Source organism: Sphaerodactylus townsendi, linkage group LG09 (genome assembly GCF_021028975.2).
Source record: "Sphaerodactylus townsendi isolate TG3544 linkage group LG09, MPM_Stown_v2.3, whole genome shotgun sequence".
In the NCBI taxonomy this organism is placed as follows: Eukaryota; Metazoa; Chordata; class Lepidosauria; order Squamata; family Sphaerodactylidae; genus Sphaerodactylus; species Sphaerodactylus townsendi.
Genome location: NC_059433.1, coordinates 59,518,794 through 59,538,435, shown reverse-complemented (window position 1 = coordinate 59,538,435; position 19,642 = coordinate 59,518,794). Strand labels below are relative to the sequence as shown.

Sequence of the window (19,642 nt, the reverse complement as noted above, 5' to 3'; positions counted from 1 at the left end):
TTCAACATTTAAGCATTTATTTATATCAAGTAATCAAGAACAGTAACTTAGATGGGTGGAGAGTAAACAGCAGCAAAGTTAAGTGACTGTTTTGGGGCAGGATTTTATGTGTAGGCCAATATTTACCAAACATTATCTTACATCTAAATCTAGACTAGAAGCCGTGTGGTGTAGTGGTTAAGTGCTTGCACTGCCACTCACACGGACAGGAGTTCGAGCCCCCTGTGGATCAGATATCCTGGCAGCTGGATCATGGCAGCTGGCTCATCTATCCATTCCTTGGTTTATAAATGAGTACCTAGCACACAGCTAGGGGGTAAAGAATAGCTGAAGAAAGCAATGGCAAACTACCCCACAATAATAGCTTTCCTATGAAATCATTGCTTGCAGTGGTACCCCAGGGTCGAACACGACTGAAGGGGAAACTTTTACTTCAAATCTGGACTGTGTCATAGAGGTTATGTAGTAGATCTGTAAACTGAAGCTAGAAACATAATGGAGGAATTTCTCTGCAAACCTGAAGGAAGTCCCAGGTTTGTGAAAAAACCCTGAAATCTTAAAAACAACAACAGATGTATTAAAACTTCACAAATAATAGAAAAAATAACTATAACCTTAAGAAAAGAATTCCCATTGAGCTCTCAGTGGCAATTCAGGAGGTTGCTACATGACCAAAGCAATATTTCTTAGCTTTTCAAGCATTGGCTTCAGTAAAGCAAAGCTAAACAGGAAAACAGATGTAATGATGTAACTGCTTCATCTTAAGCAGAGTTACCCCATTTTAAAGCTAAGTACTTCAATGGACATAGAAGACAATTATTTAGAATTGCCCTCTAAATATGATTGGCTTGAATTAACACTAGCATTTCCATAGGTTTAAGGATTTCAGCCTGCAGAGCATAATTTTCCTGTCTCCTGCTTCCTACAGCATCCTGAAATGCCCTCTAAAATTTTGTTTGTGGGGGATCACTTGTTCCAAGGAAATGCCAGCCTGGATCCACGCTCTTTGATCCACTGAAGACACATCCCAGAGTACATGTTTAAACCACTTCCACTATATATTGGTCGGTTACAGCTGACTATAATATTACCAATCATAGGTGTTTGGGTAAAAATAAGAAACGTTGAATATTTATTTTTCTAAAGTACCATTTAATAAAAACTACCTGAGTAGAGATGTGGAGTGCAAAAAAGACAGTGAATTAGAAAGGATACATTGCTTGTGCTTGTGTTAATACATTGCATTAAGTTACTTCAAAATAGATCCAGCAAATGTTATTGTTGCAGTCAATATTCCTGGTTTCTCTAGCAGAGATGAACTAAATACCTTTCAAAACCTCCCTCCTGTTACAGTTCTTTGACTGAGGATAGCTAGTACCAACAAAGCCATTCTAAATAGAGGCTGCTAAGGAGAAGTCAGTGGTCTTACAGGGGCGTAAATCTGCCTAGAATAGCAATGCAAGGCCATAAATTTAGTTGTTAGTTGACTGAGCTCTTAGTTGTCAGTCTCCACAACAGGACATATGCAGGGCGAATGGGGACGAATATGGACCAAAATGCTGTCACCATGAAGGAACTAAAAGCTCTCAACAACTTTGAATGTATCAAGGGTCTCTATTAATAAGGCTGCCACATACCTACGTCTGTAAGCAAATCTTAAACATCAGTGTGATTTCTTGACAATGGTTACGTAAAATACACATTATTATTATTATATCTGCTTCTACATGTAGACCTTTTTACCGTAGAGCGAATATTATTCATAAAGCAGGTCTCGTTGAAATTATATATCATCAATCCCTATTCTCTTGTCATGTTATATAGGTGCCTTTATTCAAGGAAATGTGCTCCCATGCAACACTATTGGTAACAGCTGCCGTGCTTCTGTCTAGTCATCCAAACAGGTCAAACAGGTTAATAACTCCAGTGGTATACAGGATGTTTGACTCTCAGAAATGGCTGTGTACACCATGAGGACTGAAGCATCAGATTTGATTAAAGAAGAAAAGTATTCTAAGCATGCTATGCTAGTCTTTGTGCAAGTTTACTTTTGATTATAAGACATGTTACTTTTTTCGAAAGTCGAAAAGGTCTCTTCACCATATTCCTGACAGGATATCTTTGTACAAAGTATGCACTTCCGTAATTAAAATAAAGCAATTTGATTTTTTTGGAAGAAAAGAAAAGAAAGCACATACCTCTGTAGAAATCAATTTCTCGTATTATCTTTTCTTCTCTGTTGAGGTTGACTGTGAAGCGGCTCATGCTTTCATAGCCAGGCTCTATTTTTTCCATCTGAAATGCTTGAGAGGCTTCAGTAATTCTAAAACAGAAACAAAGTGTCATTAGCCTTAGAGGTTGCAAAGAAATGGTTTGAAAATATGATAAATATGGAGAACATGCATAACGTCTTCAAAGCAAAACTTACTTTTGTAGCAATGCTTTGGCATTCTGTGAAAAACAAAATAAAACCAATGGCATAAATTAATCCTTAAATTTTGAATTCCCTCAGAATTAACACATACAGACTACAAGTGAGTGCTTATAAAGAATATTAGACTATGTTTTTAACACTATGATTTCTTTGAAATCTTAGACCAACTGGAAATGTGACAGCAGAGCCCCTCCCAGGGACTACCATATATTTTATTGCATAGGACTCATCTCTTTGTCAGTTGTCCTGCACAGTTTTTTGCATGCTCTCACACAGGGACACAACAAGCTGGGTACATGTGGCTGCCACCCTGAACACTTTTCCCAATTCAGTAAACACCTTAATTGTGTCCCTCACGTTAAGCAGTGGCAGTCGTCTAATATGTTCCATTTTCCTCCAGCTGTGTATATTGCTACTGTTCCCCTGTCAAGAAATGAGTGAGCTAGTCAAATCTTATAAGCTGCAGGGGATTTCATAAAGGAACTGGATAGATATGTGTTTTTTTTCAAATTGGAAAATTCACAAAATAATTAAATCAATTTTTCTGGGCTCCCAAACTTGAGTGCATTTAACATAATGGCTAACCCAGCCCTGACTCCGTCTATGAGATCTATGAATAGAATGGTGTAGGTGGATTTCCCAGCACAGAAATGCAAACATAAGGAACAGTGCTGTGTAGTGGCATCTCACTGCAAAGCTGTCATGTTCTGAAAGAAGGGAGATGCATTGTGCTCTGATGTAGAAGATGTGACTTTTCTGAAATAAGGTGGTACCCTTCTTAATTAGATATATATCTGAACTCACCTTGCGCTTTAGGCCCCAACTCTCTTTTTTTTAAAATTGTGTTTAACGTATTAAAAAACCCCAAACAAGTAAATTGTTCATTGTTAATTAGAAATAGGTACAAGTGTATAGAGTACATTGAAATTAAAAATTCTCCCTATTTGGGAGCATCATGTTATTAATCTTAACTATACGTTGAACAACTCTTTCCTCATTTTTTCGTATACTTTTTAACATAAGTAGAAGGATTCATTCAATTGTCACACTTTGGGATGAATTAATATCAGCCATTGTTAGTAACCTTTAAACATATACATATAAAGAACCTATATCCACATACCAAACTAATAACTTTCCTAACTACTGCAACTAGGTTAATTATAGCCAAAAAGGCCCCAACTCAGTGGTGGGAATTCAAATAATTTAACAACTGATTGTTTACAAGCACCATTTTAACAACCGGTTCTGCCGAAGTGGTGCAAACCTGCTGAATCCCACCACTGCCCCAACTCTATTGTGTAGGGGGTAAAAAAGGTTTGAAAATGAAATTGAAGAACAAATTACATACTGCATGAAGACTTCTGTTAAAACATGGATTAAACATATGCAGAAATTACCAAGTTAGAGGCATCAGCCTTTTGGCCACATGAAAACATGCCACAATGGCAAAAATGTGATATAATACAAGCCATTTATCCAGAGATTCTATCAGAACATTCTTTCCGTCATATTATGTTTAACAATGACTCCTATTTTCAGGGCACTGGTTTGCATGAACGCTATGATAAATAACCGTTTGGAAAAATGTCATTTGTTTTCACCCATGTCTTCACTGTCAGCTACTCTACTAGCCTGGAGAATGCTGAATTTGAGTTAGCTGTTTACCAGGTGACCTGCTTTATACTTGTAATAGTGACATAGAGTGTCAGAATCAATGGGTGAAAAATTCCCAAACATTTAAACATAGTTTTCACGCAATGGCAAGAAGAGGAGCTATTGATAGGAAATATGTACTTTAGAATTTGCAAGATAGAATTTTCTCTTAGCTTTTGGACTCTCTCTAACATACCTGTAAAAATACAGCCATCTCTGGTTCTTCCATGAACTGGATGCCTGATTCCACCAGTTTGGATATGGCTTCCAAATGGTCTGCATGCTTTTTAATCAGAGACCGAACATATTCCAATTTCTCCTCTTGACTACGAGTGATTATTTGCGTCATCTCACTTTTTCTTTCCTCTAGTATGGCATACAAATAATCAAATTTTTCACACAATTGCTCCTTCTGTCTTTTGCAGCACTCCTGCAAATAATGTTAAAGGTTACATTTTCAGCATTTTTAATGCCCAGAGATTCTGGAAATTGTTTTTATCAAATAAATCTTTTTCTAAATAGAGGTTTCTAGAGGCCCTGAAGTTTCTGAAATTCCCTCGATGAAATCTGTTTGATTTAAGGCAGGTTCTCTGAAGAGGTATCATATCAGTTTTCTATAACATGTTTCACAACTGTTGGATAACTACAGAGATTTTCTCCCAGTGTTTCCAGTATTAAACATTCTATCATTAACTATGGTGGGATAAAATTGTATATAATAGGTATTCCTGATGCCTTAGAAAGATTTGCCTTAGAAAATACTGGCTTCTATGCCCACATTAAAATTGTTATGATGAATATGCCAAATATTTTAAAAGCTGGGGATAGGGCACTAGAAGTTAATTATATAGCACAGCTTAGTTACAGAGCTCATGAGCCACAGAAGTTTTAAAAGTATTTTTCTCCATAGATATTTTCTCCCTAGATAAGGTACATGATTATTCTTGGTCATATCATATGAATTTGAATTAGTTGTAAATGTGGTTTCTTTCCTAACATAAACTGAAAACTCAAAAATCCTGTGCCAATTATGGGACCTAAATATAGCTGAGCAGGATACATCTGTGTATTTGACATTAGAAGTGAATAGCCAGACATGCTTTTTTAGCTGTGCCTAATTCAGAGTTTTCAGTGAGCTAATTTAAACAAAAGTCAGAAAATATTCTGCATTAATAAATGAGACATCAGACTTGTATGCTCAGGTGGTTCAAACCCCATTGAATTCAACTATGCAAAGGACTGCAGCTCAAATCTTTCGCTAGATTAAGGAGCAGGGTTCCCCCCCCCCCTCCAGTTCCAGGTAGCTCTTTTCACTTGGTAAATTTCAAGGTCAAACTCATGTCCCATTGAGATGAAGATCACGTGAAATGCATAATAATAATTTGGAGGAAGCATTTTATGTAAACATCACAAAGGATGTTTTCCATAATCTCTTGGATTATTTATGCATGCAAAGCCTATTAAAATGCAAAGAAGGTGGAAAAAACTACGAGTACAAATCTGGCAAGAAGGGAACTGGGGTGGGGATGGGGGGATAGTTATTGGAACATGAGTCAGCACTGAAAATCCTAGATTTAGAAATAGCTTCCCTTTTTCAATTTATCATTCTCTATACACTTCTGTCATCTTGGTTTTATTAGACTTAGTTAAAAGTTTAACGTTAAGGAGCCTCTCTGCTTTTGTATCATTGTACATTCCTCAGTTAGCTTACTTAAAAGGCTCATTGGTATCTGCAAACTCCTGATAGTACCCAAATTCATCCTTCAAAGCAATGCCTTCCTGACAACAAAGTTCTGACTTTTAACTGCTGATATTCTTTTCCTTCCTGTACTTAGCTCAGAGGTTTTTAAATACTTTGGATCACGTTTGATATATACTATTTCCAGTCCCTTCTTTTAGTGACATAAAGAAATGTAATGGATTTTTCTGCCAATTGGAATCACAAAGTGTTAAATTCAAGCATTCTTTACCACAGTTTTTCATTTATAACTTTTTATTTGGGGATGGAGATTTAGCGATTACAGTTGTTTTTCTTTTAAAGGATGTATGAAAGAGATGGAATATTTTCAGTAACAGCTGAAGATTTCCCATAGTCTATCACATGATATTATACTTGCTGCCTAGAAGGTCGAATGTATTTTAAAAAGTCCTGATAGAGTCCTGAATGGCACTTGAAATAGAATTCTGTTACATCAAAACATTTAAGAAAAGCATGTCTACTGCATCTGTGTGATTGACCTCTCCACAACCAAATGTTTGTTGGATGCCTGCAATGGGTAAAGATGCCCAGTTTCTATTCTTCATTTTTTCCTGATGCATGTGAGACATAGTCCCTCAGTAAACCCAGCTTGTGTATTGCCCACATGTTCTACACCCCAGCTATAATAATCTGTTCCAACATGTCTATGGTCATCTCCTTACAGTACTGACAGCCTTGATAGGGAGAAGTGACATAGCCAAGGCACAGATCTTTCTAGCTATGTGACCCCGAGATATTATCTGTAAAGAGAAATGCTGCTTCTTGTGCCTGAAAATTGCCATGAGAGGAGTGGCAGGTTTCAGATGCCCCTATTGATGTCTCCAGGGGAAGTGTGCAGAGTAAACAGACCACATGGTGCTCCCGATTAAGCACTGACACTCTTTAATTGACCCTTATGGGAGTTATGACTCTTAAAGTAATATGGTAAGAAGTCATACACAAAGGTCACGCAGACCCAGCAATAGCAGGAAATAAATCTGCTCACATTCCTCAGCTAAGCCTTTTTTTTAAAAAAAAACCAGATTGCCTAATATGCAGCTGAACCAAAATCCTGACAGAATTGTATCCTTTTGTATGAACATTAATTTCCACTTGATGGTCATTTAATACAAGGGTGCACTAAGACTCAGTGGTAGAGCATCTGCTTTGCATGTGGAAGATCCCATGTTCAATCTCTGGCATCTCCAGTTAAAAGGATCAAGTAGGACATGATCTCAACTTTAGACTCCGGAGAGATGCCACAAATCAGTGCAGACAATACTGATCATGATTGCCTCCTCCTAGGCTGGTGCTGTCTGTAGCAGAGCAGAGTGGTGATGATGGCATGAAAGGAACTAACTGGCAAGCCTACGACTGTTGCCATCAGCAAATGCTGGCCAAATCTTAAGCCCCTTCCATACAGCAAATGTATAATCGGTTGCAGTTGGGATAAAGTACCCAATTCCTTTTTTCGCATTCCACATGCATCCATGGAGGCAGCAATTGGAGCCCATGGAAACAAGCCGGATTGATATCGTGCCTTCGCACAGAGACGTGTCTGTTTTTTAAAATTTACTTCCCACTGATGCGTAGCTGTGCAGGAATGCACAAATGAACCCCCCAGCCATGCTGCTTGTAATTATTCCATAAGTACATCCTGCAAAACCCAGTGTTGCATAGTGGTTATAGTCTCAGGTTAAGATCTGGGAGATCCAGATTTGAATTACCACTCTTCCATGAAATCTCACTGGTTGGGCATTGTTGTGAGAATAAAATGGAGCAGAGGAGAATGATGTAAGCTGTTTAGGTTCCCAATTTGGAGCAGAGTGGTGTATAATTGAAGGAAATAAATAATAAATATAGCTCAACATGGGGAGGCAAATAAAAATTGGTTGGTGGGAGGGAGAGGCTCATTCCTCACAGTATATTTATAACAAGTGGCAATCGTTATAAATGAACTTGTTTCTCCTTTTGATACATTGAAAACTAATTCATTTATAACGATTGCAGCTTGTAATAAATGTACTGTGCAGAATGAGCCTGAGAAAGACAGAAAGAAAGAAGTAGGGAAATACAATATGGGGGCTGCCAATAGGAGAGAAAGATGAAATGGTAAGGAAAGAGATATGGGGGAAATGAGTGCCCCCTGCAAGTTCTTGTGGGTCATCTACTTGTTCTTGTGGGTCACTATTATATCTAATAGTTACAATTATAACCTAAAATTAGCTCCATAGATTGTAAACTGAACTACTTACCTCAACAGTTTTACATGTTTCCTCCAATTGACTTACAATTCCTTGCATTCTGTCATTATTTCCCACTAATACTGCAATACCATCACTGAGATCAGACTGCAGAGTAACAAGAATAAAAGAAAGATGTTTAATAAATATAAAATATCATCACGGACGATTTTAAAAAATATTCTTATGATCTGTTGTTTGAGTGATTTCTTTTTCAAAAATACTCATAAATATATTAGTAAAATACATGTAAGCAACTGTTTGAAGAAGCAGGAAAATCTAATATTGAATAACCATAATAGTTTTGCTGAACAATATGCATTTGCAATAGATGAAGTCAGTTACTGCAAAATACCATAGTCAGTTAACTAATCTTCTTATCCTTCACAAATGTTATATGACTAAACTCTAAAGAGCACAATTTTATTAACTTATTGAAATTTTAATGTTCAATTATTCCAGTTTCTGAGCGGCTCACAAATTTTTCTAGGATCTTCACTTTGAATACACACTACATCAATATGTCCTAAGTGCTGCAATTTGTGAAGGATTACTTAGCTTTGAAACAGTAAATTTTACAAATGTAATAATGATATTAATATTCATGACACTTTTTACATGTATCTTTACCGAATTGCATCCTCTTATTTAGATAGTGAAGCCATTGACAGCACCCAAGATTTTTCCCCACACAATGAGATGTTTTTACACAAAGCATTTACCAACTTCTGGTATTCATAAATAAATATAAGTATAGGTTCCATCTAAACATAGGTAGTTGAAAAGGGTCTGCTATGATTTATGCATTAGGTAGTCATGTTGGAAACAGTGAGAAACACACGTGTGTGTGTGTGTGTGTGTGTGTGAAATCAAAATGTCTTAAATCTGCACTAACAATTATTTGTATCAGTCCTATCACATGGAGTGCTTTGCACTCATGGCAGTTTTGGTGACATGTATGGACATGGAGATTTCCATGCAATGAATGAGCCGGTTCAAAAAACAGGCTAGAGGGGCATATATTTAGGGTACAGTAATATCAAAATATCTTGTCAATTGAGACGACAACAGTGTCTCTCAACTCAATAATCTTGGTAAGCCCAGCTGGTTCTGAGTTTCAAAGACAATAAATTAATCATTAACTTTTCTAGTTAATGAATTTTTAAAGCTAGACAAAGAAATTGCAGTTCTACAACCTGGTGAAGGATCTGAGCACATTGTATTTTATTTCAGTTTCTTATTTTCAAAAGCAACTAGAATTCTACTTATGAGAATTGTCACTTTTTACCTTTTGTCTTTGGAAAACATTTGTGAGAGGCGCAACCTGGCAATCTTTGTGAGCACCAAAAACTTTGCACATTGAACATGTGGGTACTTCACAACTCAGGCAGTAAATATTAATTTTCTCATCTTCATGTTCTTCACACATTGGCTGTTCAGTCTTTCTTTCAGGTCTGTGAATAATTTTTTTAAAATTCCAGTCAGGAAAGACAACAGATCAAACAAATTGAAACACAAAAGAATGAACACAAAACAGTTCTGTTACTGAGAACAGGGAACTGTGAAAATCAGGAACCCCTGCATCCACAGGGAGTCGGTCTGTTAAGGCCACATAAACTCTTTTTCAGGCGCCCATTGTGCACCCTGTCCCCAATCTCCCATCGTCTTACGTTAGTATTCTGCTTATCTTTATAAGCAGATGAGAATAAGAGAATTCTTCCAGTCAAAATTGATCCTACACCACAGTAGTTCTTGTGCAAGAAATAAATGAGACTTGCAAATAAACAGAGGCCTGATATTGACAGGGGGTGGGCTTTGGCCTTTAGAGCATCAGTTGGGCCACTGTTAAAAATACAATGCTGCAATGGATGAGCTACTGCCCATCAAATTCCTCTTGAAAACCTTCATTACTGTGGCCTCCTACAGCAGTCATTTTATGATTCTGCTTACCACCTTGTGTCACATTTCCAAAGGTGCTTTAAAATTTTGGGCATCACAGTTGTAGGAAAACCAAAATACAGCTTTTGTTACAAACAATCAGCATGAACACATAGTCATAGTTCCAAAGAACAAAAGAAGGATTTTCTACACATATAGGTAGAAGCAGAAATCAGCCTTCAGGCTGGCATGAAAAATAGGTCTGAGAGCGCTTAAGGAGACCAACAGACTTGGACCAAAATGTGATGTCCCTTTCAAAAGCTTTAAGTGTGGAAATGAACTACTTAAACTTTCCATGGCTTGGGGCTAAATAACCCCACCTGGAATGGATATTCCATTATACCTCTATCAAGGGGGCAGGGCATTTTTCTCCAGGACAGCTGGCAACGCTGGTACTTCGAATAAACTGATAAGACTGAAAACAGTGAGCATGTTGCTGCACCCTGGAATCATACCCAATGACTAAACCACAAACATGAAAAGTTTTTTTTAATTGTGTTTTTGATTTTGCTGTCTTATGCTTTATATATGTATTTTAGCTCTATTTTAATTGCTTTTATGATATATTTTTATTGTGATGTTTTTGTTAGCTTGGGGTCATAATTGTTAGCCTTGGTATCCCTGACTGGTCAAAAAGATGAGATAGAAATATTGTTAATAACGCAAGCAACCAAACAAATAAAGCAGATAGTAAAATTAGGTTTCAACTGAGGGACCCTCATCCTCAGCAGCAAACCTTTCAGTACACTGAAACAATAGGTCCCACATACGTGACATGTATTTATTTATACTATTTTTACCCTGTTCTTCTCAGCATTGCTATCAACATCTTCAGCTCAAAACACAGACTTTCCTAAAGTATATCTTCAAAGTCAGTCTGTTATAACACTGCTTATCCAGAGAAGTCACACTGGCTTCAAAATAGGACTCTGTATTCAAAAGAGTGTAATTCTCAGTCAAAGTATGATTGCCAACTAGCCTGAAGAAAAATGTGTTGTCTAGTCGAAGGCTTTCATGGCTGGATTCAACTGGTTGTGTTGGGTTTTCCGGGCTGTGTGGCTGTGGTCTGGTGGATCTTACTCCTAACGTTTCGCCTGCATCTGTGGCTGGCATCTTCAGAGGTGTATCACAGAGGGAAGTCTGTTACACACTGTGTCCAGTGAGAAGGGAATGTTTAGTGGGGTATATATTGTCCATGTCCCAGGGTGGGGAACTAATCAGTGTTTGGGTGGAACTTGCTATGCAAAGATGTGGTTGATAGTATTGTATTGTGGGTGCGGGTTTTCAGTCCAGGGAATGATTCACATTTTCATGCCCTGCAGCAGCAGCAGTATTGGTGAATGCAAATCCTGTGTTTGGGTAGAGTCCATTGTTCATGAACTTAGCATGCCCTTGGGGTTTGCTTCTGGTGTTTTTAAGTACTGGTAGCCAAGCTTTGTTAATTCTCAGAGTCTCTTCTTTCCTGTTGAAGTTGTTTTGGTGTTTGTGAATTTCAATGGCCTCCCTTAAAAACTTAAAAACTACTTAAAAACACCAAAAGTAAACCCCAAGGGCATGCTAAGTTCATGAACAATGAACTCCACCCAAACACAGGATTTACATTCACCAATACTGCTGCTACTGGTGGGCCACTGCGAGTAGCAGAGTGCTGGACTAGATGGACTCTGGTCTGATGCAGCAGGCTTTTTCTTATGTTCTTACGACTTCTTCATACAAAGAACCTCCCACCATATAGAAAAACAGGTGTAATGGAAAAGGATTTTAATGTAATCTTCTCTCTAACAACTTTCTAACATATGGGTCAGGTTCAGGTTTACCACTTCATCTGCTGTTCATCAGAACTAGGTCTTAGATAAGTTCTTCCATATCCAAAACTTCTTAACTAACTGGTCAGTGTGAGAGGTACCAGGTAACAATTTGTCACCATCAGAAACAGAAAGTTACAGGAAACGGGGAGTGACAGGTCAGAAATACAATGAATGAATACTGCAGAGACAAAGTGAAAATTATCTTCAGACTTAATCCATCCTCAGACCCTTAATGTTGAGAGAAGCCTGATGTGGGAAACAATCTGGAGAACTACTTTAGTAGTCAGCTGGTGGACACCGGCTTGGATTTAACCCCCCCCCCCTTTAAACTTTACATTTGCCATTCTCATTGCTGGTGTGCCTTGATTCTCAAAAGTGCTGGAATGTTGTGACATATACAGATAAGGTTGCTACACAAAGGAATCAGTGGTGTAAACTAGGTTTGCTGACTTGAGGGCCACAGCATGCTTTCTTTCTCAGCTGTGTGATTACAAACCCCTAGATTTGCCTGAGTGAACAAAGGCTGCTCATGGGATGAATTAATTGCAGGTTCACTCTTCAGATGTGGAGAGCAAACACTCATACCAGTTCCAATGTTGCTCTATGCCACTAATTCCACAACATAATAAAGCACAGCTGCCAGCATTCTATAACACCCAGAGAGCTTGAGTAGCATCTAGTAGGATGAAGCCCTTCCCCATCAAAGAGAATAGAAAACAAAGCTCACTTCTTGTAAGGCAAGTCCTGCTTTGTACTAACAGTTTAAGAACTGAGGGTCCAGCCACTTTTAACAGGGGCAATGGGCTCTGATCCAATGGGGACTGTTGCTAAGTCTCACTGTTTTTCTCTTCCATGCCTAGCTGGTTATGATCCCTCCGTTTCCCAACTGGCAAGAAGAAGAAAAAAACTGGAATGGGAAAATGGAGCTATTCCCAGACTGTGGGCAGTGGCAAGATGAAAATTCCTAGATTTGTCCCAGAACAATCCCATTTGTTTTCATAGCAAACACAATTAGGCACCAGAAGACAACCCTTCAAGGGAAGAAATTAGTTGGTTACCTGGTAGATTCCTGCTTGTATATATCAATTATATTTTCCACCAAAAGGTTCCTTTGAAGACCATAGACACCATGTCTGTCTAGAACCACTTCGTGTCTGCAAGAGGGACAGCGGAACCGACCTCCCGATGCTACAGTGGTGCCTCCTCTGGTTGGCAGATATGGGTTTGAGGCCTGTTCTTGCCAAGCAATAAAATCACATCCTTGTAAAGCTAACTATGCATTATTTCCATTCTTCCCAATTGTTCTAAATGCTCTCATTTCAGCATCACAATAACAAAACATCAGCTTAATCATGATGTAGTGTTTTCATACACCTACTTCTATGACTTACGTGGACTTTGGATCACGTCCTCTAAATCAACATAGCTTGGATTTGGGGGCAAATTCTGTCTCAAAAATACACAAACAGATAAATAACTTCTAATACAATCTTGCCTGATGCCTGTCAGCTAATAATAAAACAACTTATGTTTGAGAGAAAAAATGCCATTTTTAGAGGTGTTGGGGAACAACAGGACTGGGTTGACATGTTAATGTCTCTGAATACTTGAAATAAACAATTCCATATGCATAAATAAATAAGTACATTTCAATATGTAAGGAACTTAAATAGATGAAAAAGATATTCTCTTTCCAAATTATTTTGCGATTCCAAATTACAATGTTGTTTATTAAACTAACATAAACAATGACCACCGAATTATAACATATGATGATGATGATATATTTTCAATCCATTTAAAAAGCCCGGATAAACCTACCTGGAAGATATCACTGGCACATTTTCTGCAGAGGTTGTGCTGGCAGGGCAGGATAACCACCGGCTTTGTAAACATCTCTAAACATATGGGGCAAATAAGTTGCTTCTCTAAGTTATCCATAGTTTGCTGTTCTTTGGAAAAAGACTTATAATTAATGGAGGTGCTCATCTCCTAGCAATTCCAAGGGGCCGAGGAGCAGAATCCAGCTGCTGCCGACCAGTTTCTGGATTAGGTCCCCCAAATAATTTCAAAGCCTGTGTGATCACATGTCCTTTGAGGTTATTTCCCTGGAGGACATTGTTTAAACAGAGCGAAGGGAGCTGGGTCTATTTTAGAAGCAGAACGTCATTGGTTGCCATACTTACTTTCTCCATATATGCATCTGTCACAAGGACAGATTTAGACAGGTGACGGCTCACTGGTGTGAGAGATCAACATTCCTGACTCAAGGAAGGAGAGCAAGGGGAAGGGAGAGACACTGACAGATGCCACTGAAAGATATGAACCACTCACTCACTGTTAAAAAAAACCCAAAGTGATAAGCTGGCTGGAGAATGCTGTTGGGTTCTGCCTTCAGGCTTCACTACAACAGAGGAAAGCATGAGGCCATGGAAGGGGGGGGGGACTGAATGAAGATAGGAGTTTATGGTGGAGTTCCCACTGGGTACACCCCAGTTCCAAAAGATACAGCACCTTTTTATCGTGGTTTCTCCCTTCCCAGCGCAGCCTGCCTCTATTGAGGACCTCAAAGTTAATCCCTGTTTCAAACAATGCAACATTTCCCACAAACGTGTGATCTGCTCAGCGGATCTTTTGTTCCTTGTTGTGATTGGCTGTTGTGTTGGGCATAATACCCCTCCCCCTTTATAAAAATTCACATTATTATTCACATTTTTACGTTCAAACATAGCTACGCATAAACAATTAAATCAAGCTCACAGATATAGCTTTGTATTTACATTCCTTTGTAGCCACGACCAGCACACACACACACAAAAAGACTGTGCGCTCCGATTGGCTGGAACGTTCCACATCACTCCCTACATTGGGAAAAATAAACATATACTTTCCCCTGTGTCTCCCCACTGATTTGGCTTTGCCCCGTGTTTTTCAAAAATTTGCACTTCCTTGCCGTTTTTTGAAAAATGTGGGCTGAGGAGAAGAGGAGAAGAGTGTGCGCCAGAGCCAGGATGGGGCCAAGTTGGGCACTGAAGCCATGGGGACTCCTTGCCCAAACCGGGACTTTTGCCATGAGCATCACACATTTTTTGGACCGTGGAAATTCCGCCTATGAGAACCACTGGCCCATTGCCTTTAGATTTAGCACAAAGTCCTCCCCAGCTCTAACCTTGCAAAAGTAGACCAATTCCTCCTTTGGTTTTTCTGGAAGGGGAAATAATGGTGATATAGCTGGCAAGTGCTTTTAAAGAATAGAGATGGATTAGTATTCTGGTGGTGGCTGTGACAAACAGCAAGTATGGAAATGAATGGAAAGATAAATGTTCCTGAAGTCAACCAAAGTTCTTGAAACTAGGGACTATCCTGGCATTAGGCAGAATAAGACAATTCACCTCAAAAACAGATTTAGGGATATGATCGAAGAACAGTGAATTGCCAATTCATTTGCTTATTAATATATATATATGCTGACATATATATTATCACCATGGGAGTGCCATGTGGATTTTCTTTCTCAGACCCCGAATTGTCGTAAACCACATCTATTGAAATGACAGGATGGTGCGGTAGAAGGGAAGACATCATGATGTTCTTTGGATTTTTAAAATTTAAGTCAGTACTAGCTAATCATATGGTTGCCAACATTCAGGTGGGACCTGAAGATCTCTGAAATTATCACTGATTTCGAGACTACGAAGATAATTTATCCTGGAAAAAATTTGTCCTGGCAATAATTTTACACCACAGCTGGAGATCTGGCAACTCTTCGGAGTTCAGTGAGGATGTGATCCCATACAATTCAACCTCTGAAACTTCCATTTGCTTCAGGGGAACTGATCCCAGTAGCCTGGATATCAGTTATATATCTGAGAGAACTGCTGGCTCTGCCTGGAAATTGGTAACCATAGATGCAGGTGGGGAGTGGCTGGACCACAGTTATGTGGGCATATTGAGGCCAATTGACCAACAGGGCCTGAATTTGTGTAGTGCTGATCTATCCATCACTAATTTCATAAATGAGATTACATCAACATGGAATTACCTCATTGGCCCTAAGTATTGCTACAGGGGAAACATCATTGTTTTCTAATAATATACTATGTTCACAAGTTCTATAACAGTGGTTATCAACCTGGGGGTCGGGACCCCTTTGGGGGTCGAACAACCCTTTCACAGGGGTCGCCTAAAATTCTCTGCATCAGTGTTCTCCATCTGTAAAATAGATAAATGTTAGGGTTGGGGGTCAGCACAACATGAGGAACTGTATTAAAGGGTCGCGGCATTAGGAAGGTTGAGAACCACTGTTCTATAACGATAGATAGTTGATAACAGAACTACATCAAATGCATTATTAAACATAATTCCCATCTGAACTGGTTTCTGATTAAAGTTCTCAGCAAAATGCTGAAGAAATTCCATTTCTTTGGCTAAGTGCAGGTGATAATTCTGCTTGGGTTCCATGACCAACACATAATCTCACTGCTTATGTTTCAGTGCTAGGCACTGCTGTGTTTCTTTCTGTTTATTAGACACACAGATCTCTTAGAACTTGGCACTTGTTCTGAAGTTATTTTTAAAACGACAATTTCCCAGATCATGTCTGGCATGTGAGACCTAATCTTAGGGCAAAGCCATCTGTGCTGTTATTTGGCAATACTTTATCACACAACTGTGGAAGCTGCATGGACTGCGTCTACAAGTTTCAGCAGATATCCACTGCACTTGTGTATAGTTAAATACATCAGCTCTTTTTAATTGGACAATAAAATAACTAGACCTTTGCAGAGCATTCTGCACGTAAAGTATGTTTTACATACCATTTAGCATTTATGAAGCATGATGAGAATTAAAAAAATTACTCTATAGATGTCATGTATTATAATCTGAATCAATATGTTCAGAGACAAAGTGGATTAAATCAATGACAACTTGACAACTTATCAGTCCTGCCTGCAAGAGAGCCTGTTTACCTGCCAACAGAACAAGACCTGGTGAGCTGTGGCCTGCACCTGTGGCCAGAGGGAGGGAGTGAGAGTCCTTCCCTACCCACCCCATTTGGAACACTTGTGGAGGGTGGGGCCTGGCAGCTATATAAGACACTGCAGCAGCAGCCCAAGGCAGCCAGCCTGTTAGTCCTGCCGGCAAGAGAGCCTGCTTACCTGCCAACAGAACAAGACCTGATGTGCTGCCTGTTGTGGCCCTGTTTGAGGACTGGTTGGGGGAGGGGCCCTTTTGGTGGAAACTGATCCTGGGGTTCGAGGATTTTAAATAGGGCCAGGGATCCAAGATGGTGGCAGCAACAAAGCAGGGCTAAGATGCTCACTCCAAGCAATATTAATTTACCAACCTGAACCTGCTTACTATAGTTTATTATAACTCCTTAGTAGTTGTTAGTTAGACAGTCTTAGATAAGATAGCTGCAATTTTGGGTTAGTCTAATCCTCATAGGTTGTCATAGGAATTTTCTACTGTAAGAGGGGAAGAGAGGGATAAATAAGGGGTTAGAAATTATGATTAGTTCAGTTGATGTGCTAGAGTTTGGCTCATTGGGTAGTGGTCATGTCGCCACTGTTTCTGTGTCAACCGAGTTGAGAATTAGGGAAGACAGAGTCCTGGGGAGAAACTGGCCACTATGGCCAATAAGGTGTTGGGGATCCCAATTCTTACAGGTATACTGATAGGATGAGGCTGAATGAAAGAAGGGGGTTGAGACAATATATAACTCGTCCCTGTTGTGACCTCATTCCTATTCCCAGATCTGAGGGTTGTGGGCAAGGGGTTTTTCCCAGCTTCATCATTGGTGCTGGTGAACGCCAGGTCCATCAACAATAAGATCAGTGTCCTCCGGGATTATCTTGGAGACCAGCAGATGACACCTGTCCTTCTTGCCTATTTAACTTGGGCATTAGGACAGGGAGACTCATGCTCTGCATCATTACATGTCCTTGCCTGGCCTCTGGGTGGACTTGGCTTGGAAGGAACTCCAACATCAAAGCACTGGGCACTTCCAAGCAGTGGGGGTGTGTTGCCACAGATTTCCATGAGTGAAACCCTCTGAAATGAATGCGAGTTGTTTCACATAACCACATCCAGAAAGCATGTTCTTTCCAGGACTCTTGCTCTTATGCATAAGTACATTTATGCAAATACAACCAATTAGCCAACATTAATTATACAACTGAAACTTATATAATGAATCTATTAAGATTTCTTGTGAAATAAGTAGTGGATGAAAAGCAGGTTTGGGAGAGAGAACGCTTTTGTTTTAAGTGCCTGAGATAATATTACAGGAAAATTCCACAGTATCATGAAGTAAAACAGCTGTTTGTAAGACCCCCTTCTGTACCATGGAAACAAAACAATTCTTTTATATTGTGCGTGTATGTTATACACAGTAGTTGTGCACAGAATAATCAGAAGCCATAGTAATTTGCCATAAATTAGTTGTAAAAATTTCAGTCACTTGGATGCAAACGTAGCAGAAATTGTTGTTACATCCTTAAATTCTCAATTACCTTATAGACATTATTCCACACAAAGTTCAGCATAGCATTTCTCTACATCTCTGTCAATACTACTGAACGTGTTTACAGAACACACTAAATCAAAACCAGAAACTAAGATCAGGGGCGTAACGAGGCAGCCCTGGGCAAACTATAGCCCTGGGCAAAACCTGAGTTGGATGCCCCCCCCCCCCCCGGGCGGCCATTCCACAATGACCATTTTTTTTTGCACCAGGACATTGGTGCCTGCAGGGGGTGACTTTTTAGACATATCAGCATGATAATTTCAGCATATCATCAGGAGACTGTCCTTATGCTACTCCCCAAGTTTGGTGAGGTTTGGTTCAAGGAGTCCAAAGTTATGGACTCCCAAAGGGGGTGCCCCATCCCCCATTGTTTCAAATGGGAGCTAATAGGAGATGGGGGCTACAGTTTTGAGGGTCCATAACTTTGGCCCCCCTGAACCAAACTGCACCAAACCTGGGGGGTATCATTAGGGCAGTCTCCTGATGAGACTCTGAAAGTTTTGAGACTGTGCCTTCAGAAATGCCCCCCACAGCCTGCAACCCCCATTGACAGTAATACAGAAAACTCAATGTAGAACAAAGATTCTTGGGCAAATTTGATGTTCCTGCAGGGGGCGCATTTTTGGATGGATCGGCACTTGAAATTTCAGGGTATCATCTGGAAACTGTCTCTATGGTACCCCCAAATTTTGGTGCAGTTTTGTTTAGGGGGTCCAAAGTTATGGACCCTCACAGGGGGTGCCCCATCCCCCATTCTTTGCTAAGGAGATGGGGGCTACCCTTTGAGGGTCCATAACTTTGGACCCCCTGAACCAAACTGCACCAAACTTGGGGGGTGCCATCATCTCCAGATGATACCCTGAAATTTTGGTGCCGATACATCCAAAATGCGCCCCCTGCAGGAACATCCTAGAAATTTGCCGAAGAATCGTTGCTCTTCATTGAGTTGTCTGCATGTATGTGAAGGGGGGTTGCAGGCTGTGGGGGGCACATTTCTGAAGGCACAGTCTCAAAACTTTCAGGGTCTCATCAGGAGACTGCCCTAATGATTCCCCTCAAGTTTGGTGCAGTTTGGTTCAGGGGGGCCAAAGTTATGGACCCTCAAAACTGTAGCCCCCATCTCCTATTAGCTCCCATTGGAAACAATGGGGGATAGGGGCACCTCCTTTGGGAGTCCATAACTTTGGACTCCTTGAACCAAACCTCACCAAACTTGGGGAGTAGCATAAGGACAGTCCCCTGATGATACGCTGAAATTTTGGTGCCGCTAGCCTAAAAACTGCGCCCCCTGCAGGC

The 19,642-nt window shown here is 39.8% G+C and overlaps 1 protein-coding gene across 2 annotated transcripts in view; it reads right to left on the bottom strand.

The window, feature by feature from the left end:
* Positions 1 to 13,917, bottom strand: part of TRIM55 (tripartite motif containing 55) — a 34,111-nt gene extending 20,194 nt beyond the window's left edge. For both annotated transcript variants that reach the window (XM_048508471.1, XM_048508472.1), the window contains exons 1-7: positions 13,639 to 13,917; positions 12,876 to 13,048; positions 9,360 to 9,525; positions 8,084 to 8,179; positions 4,287 to 4,520; positions 2,429 to 2,451; positions 2,199 to 2,323 (exon numbers count right to left, since the gene is read on the bottom strand). In XM_048508471.1, coding sequence (XP_048364428.1) covers positions 2,199 to 2,323; positions 2,429 to 2,451; positions 4,287 to 4,520; positions 8,084 to 8,179; positions 9,360 to 9,525; positions 12,876 to 13,048; positions 13,639 to 13,806 — 985 coding nt within the window. In that variant the 5' untranslated portion in view covers positions 13,807 to 13,917. The remainder of the gene's footprint in view (positions 1 to 2,198; positions 2,324 to 2,428; positions 2,452 to 4,286; positions 4,521 to 8,083; positions 8,180 to 9,359; positions 9,526 to 12,875; positions 13,049 to 13,638) is intronic.
* Positions 13,918 to 19,642: the final 5,725 nt, after the last annotated feature.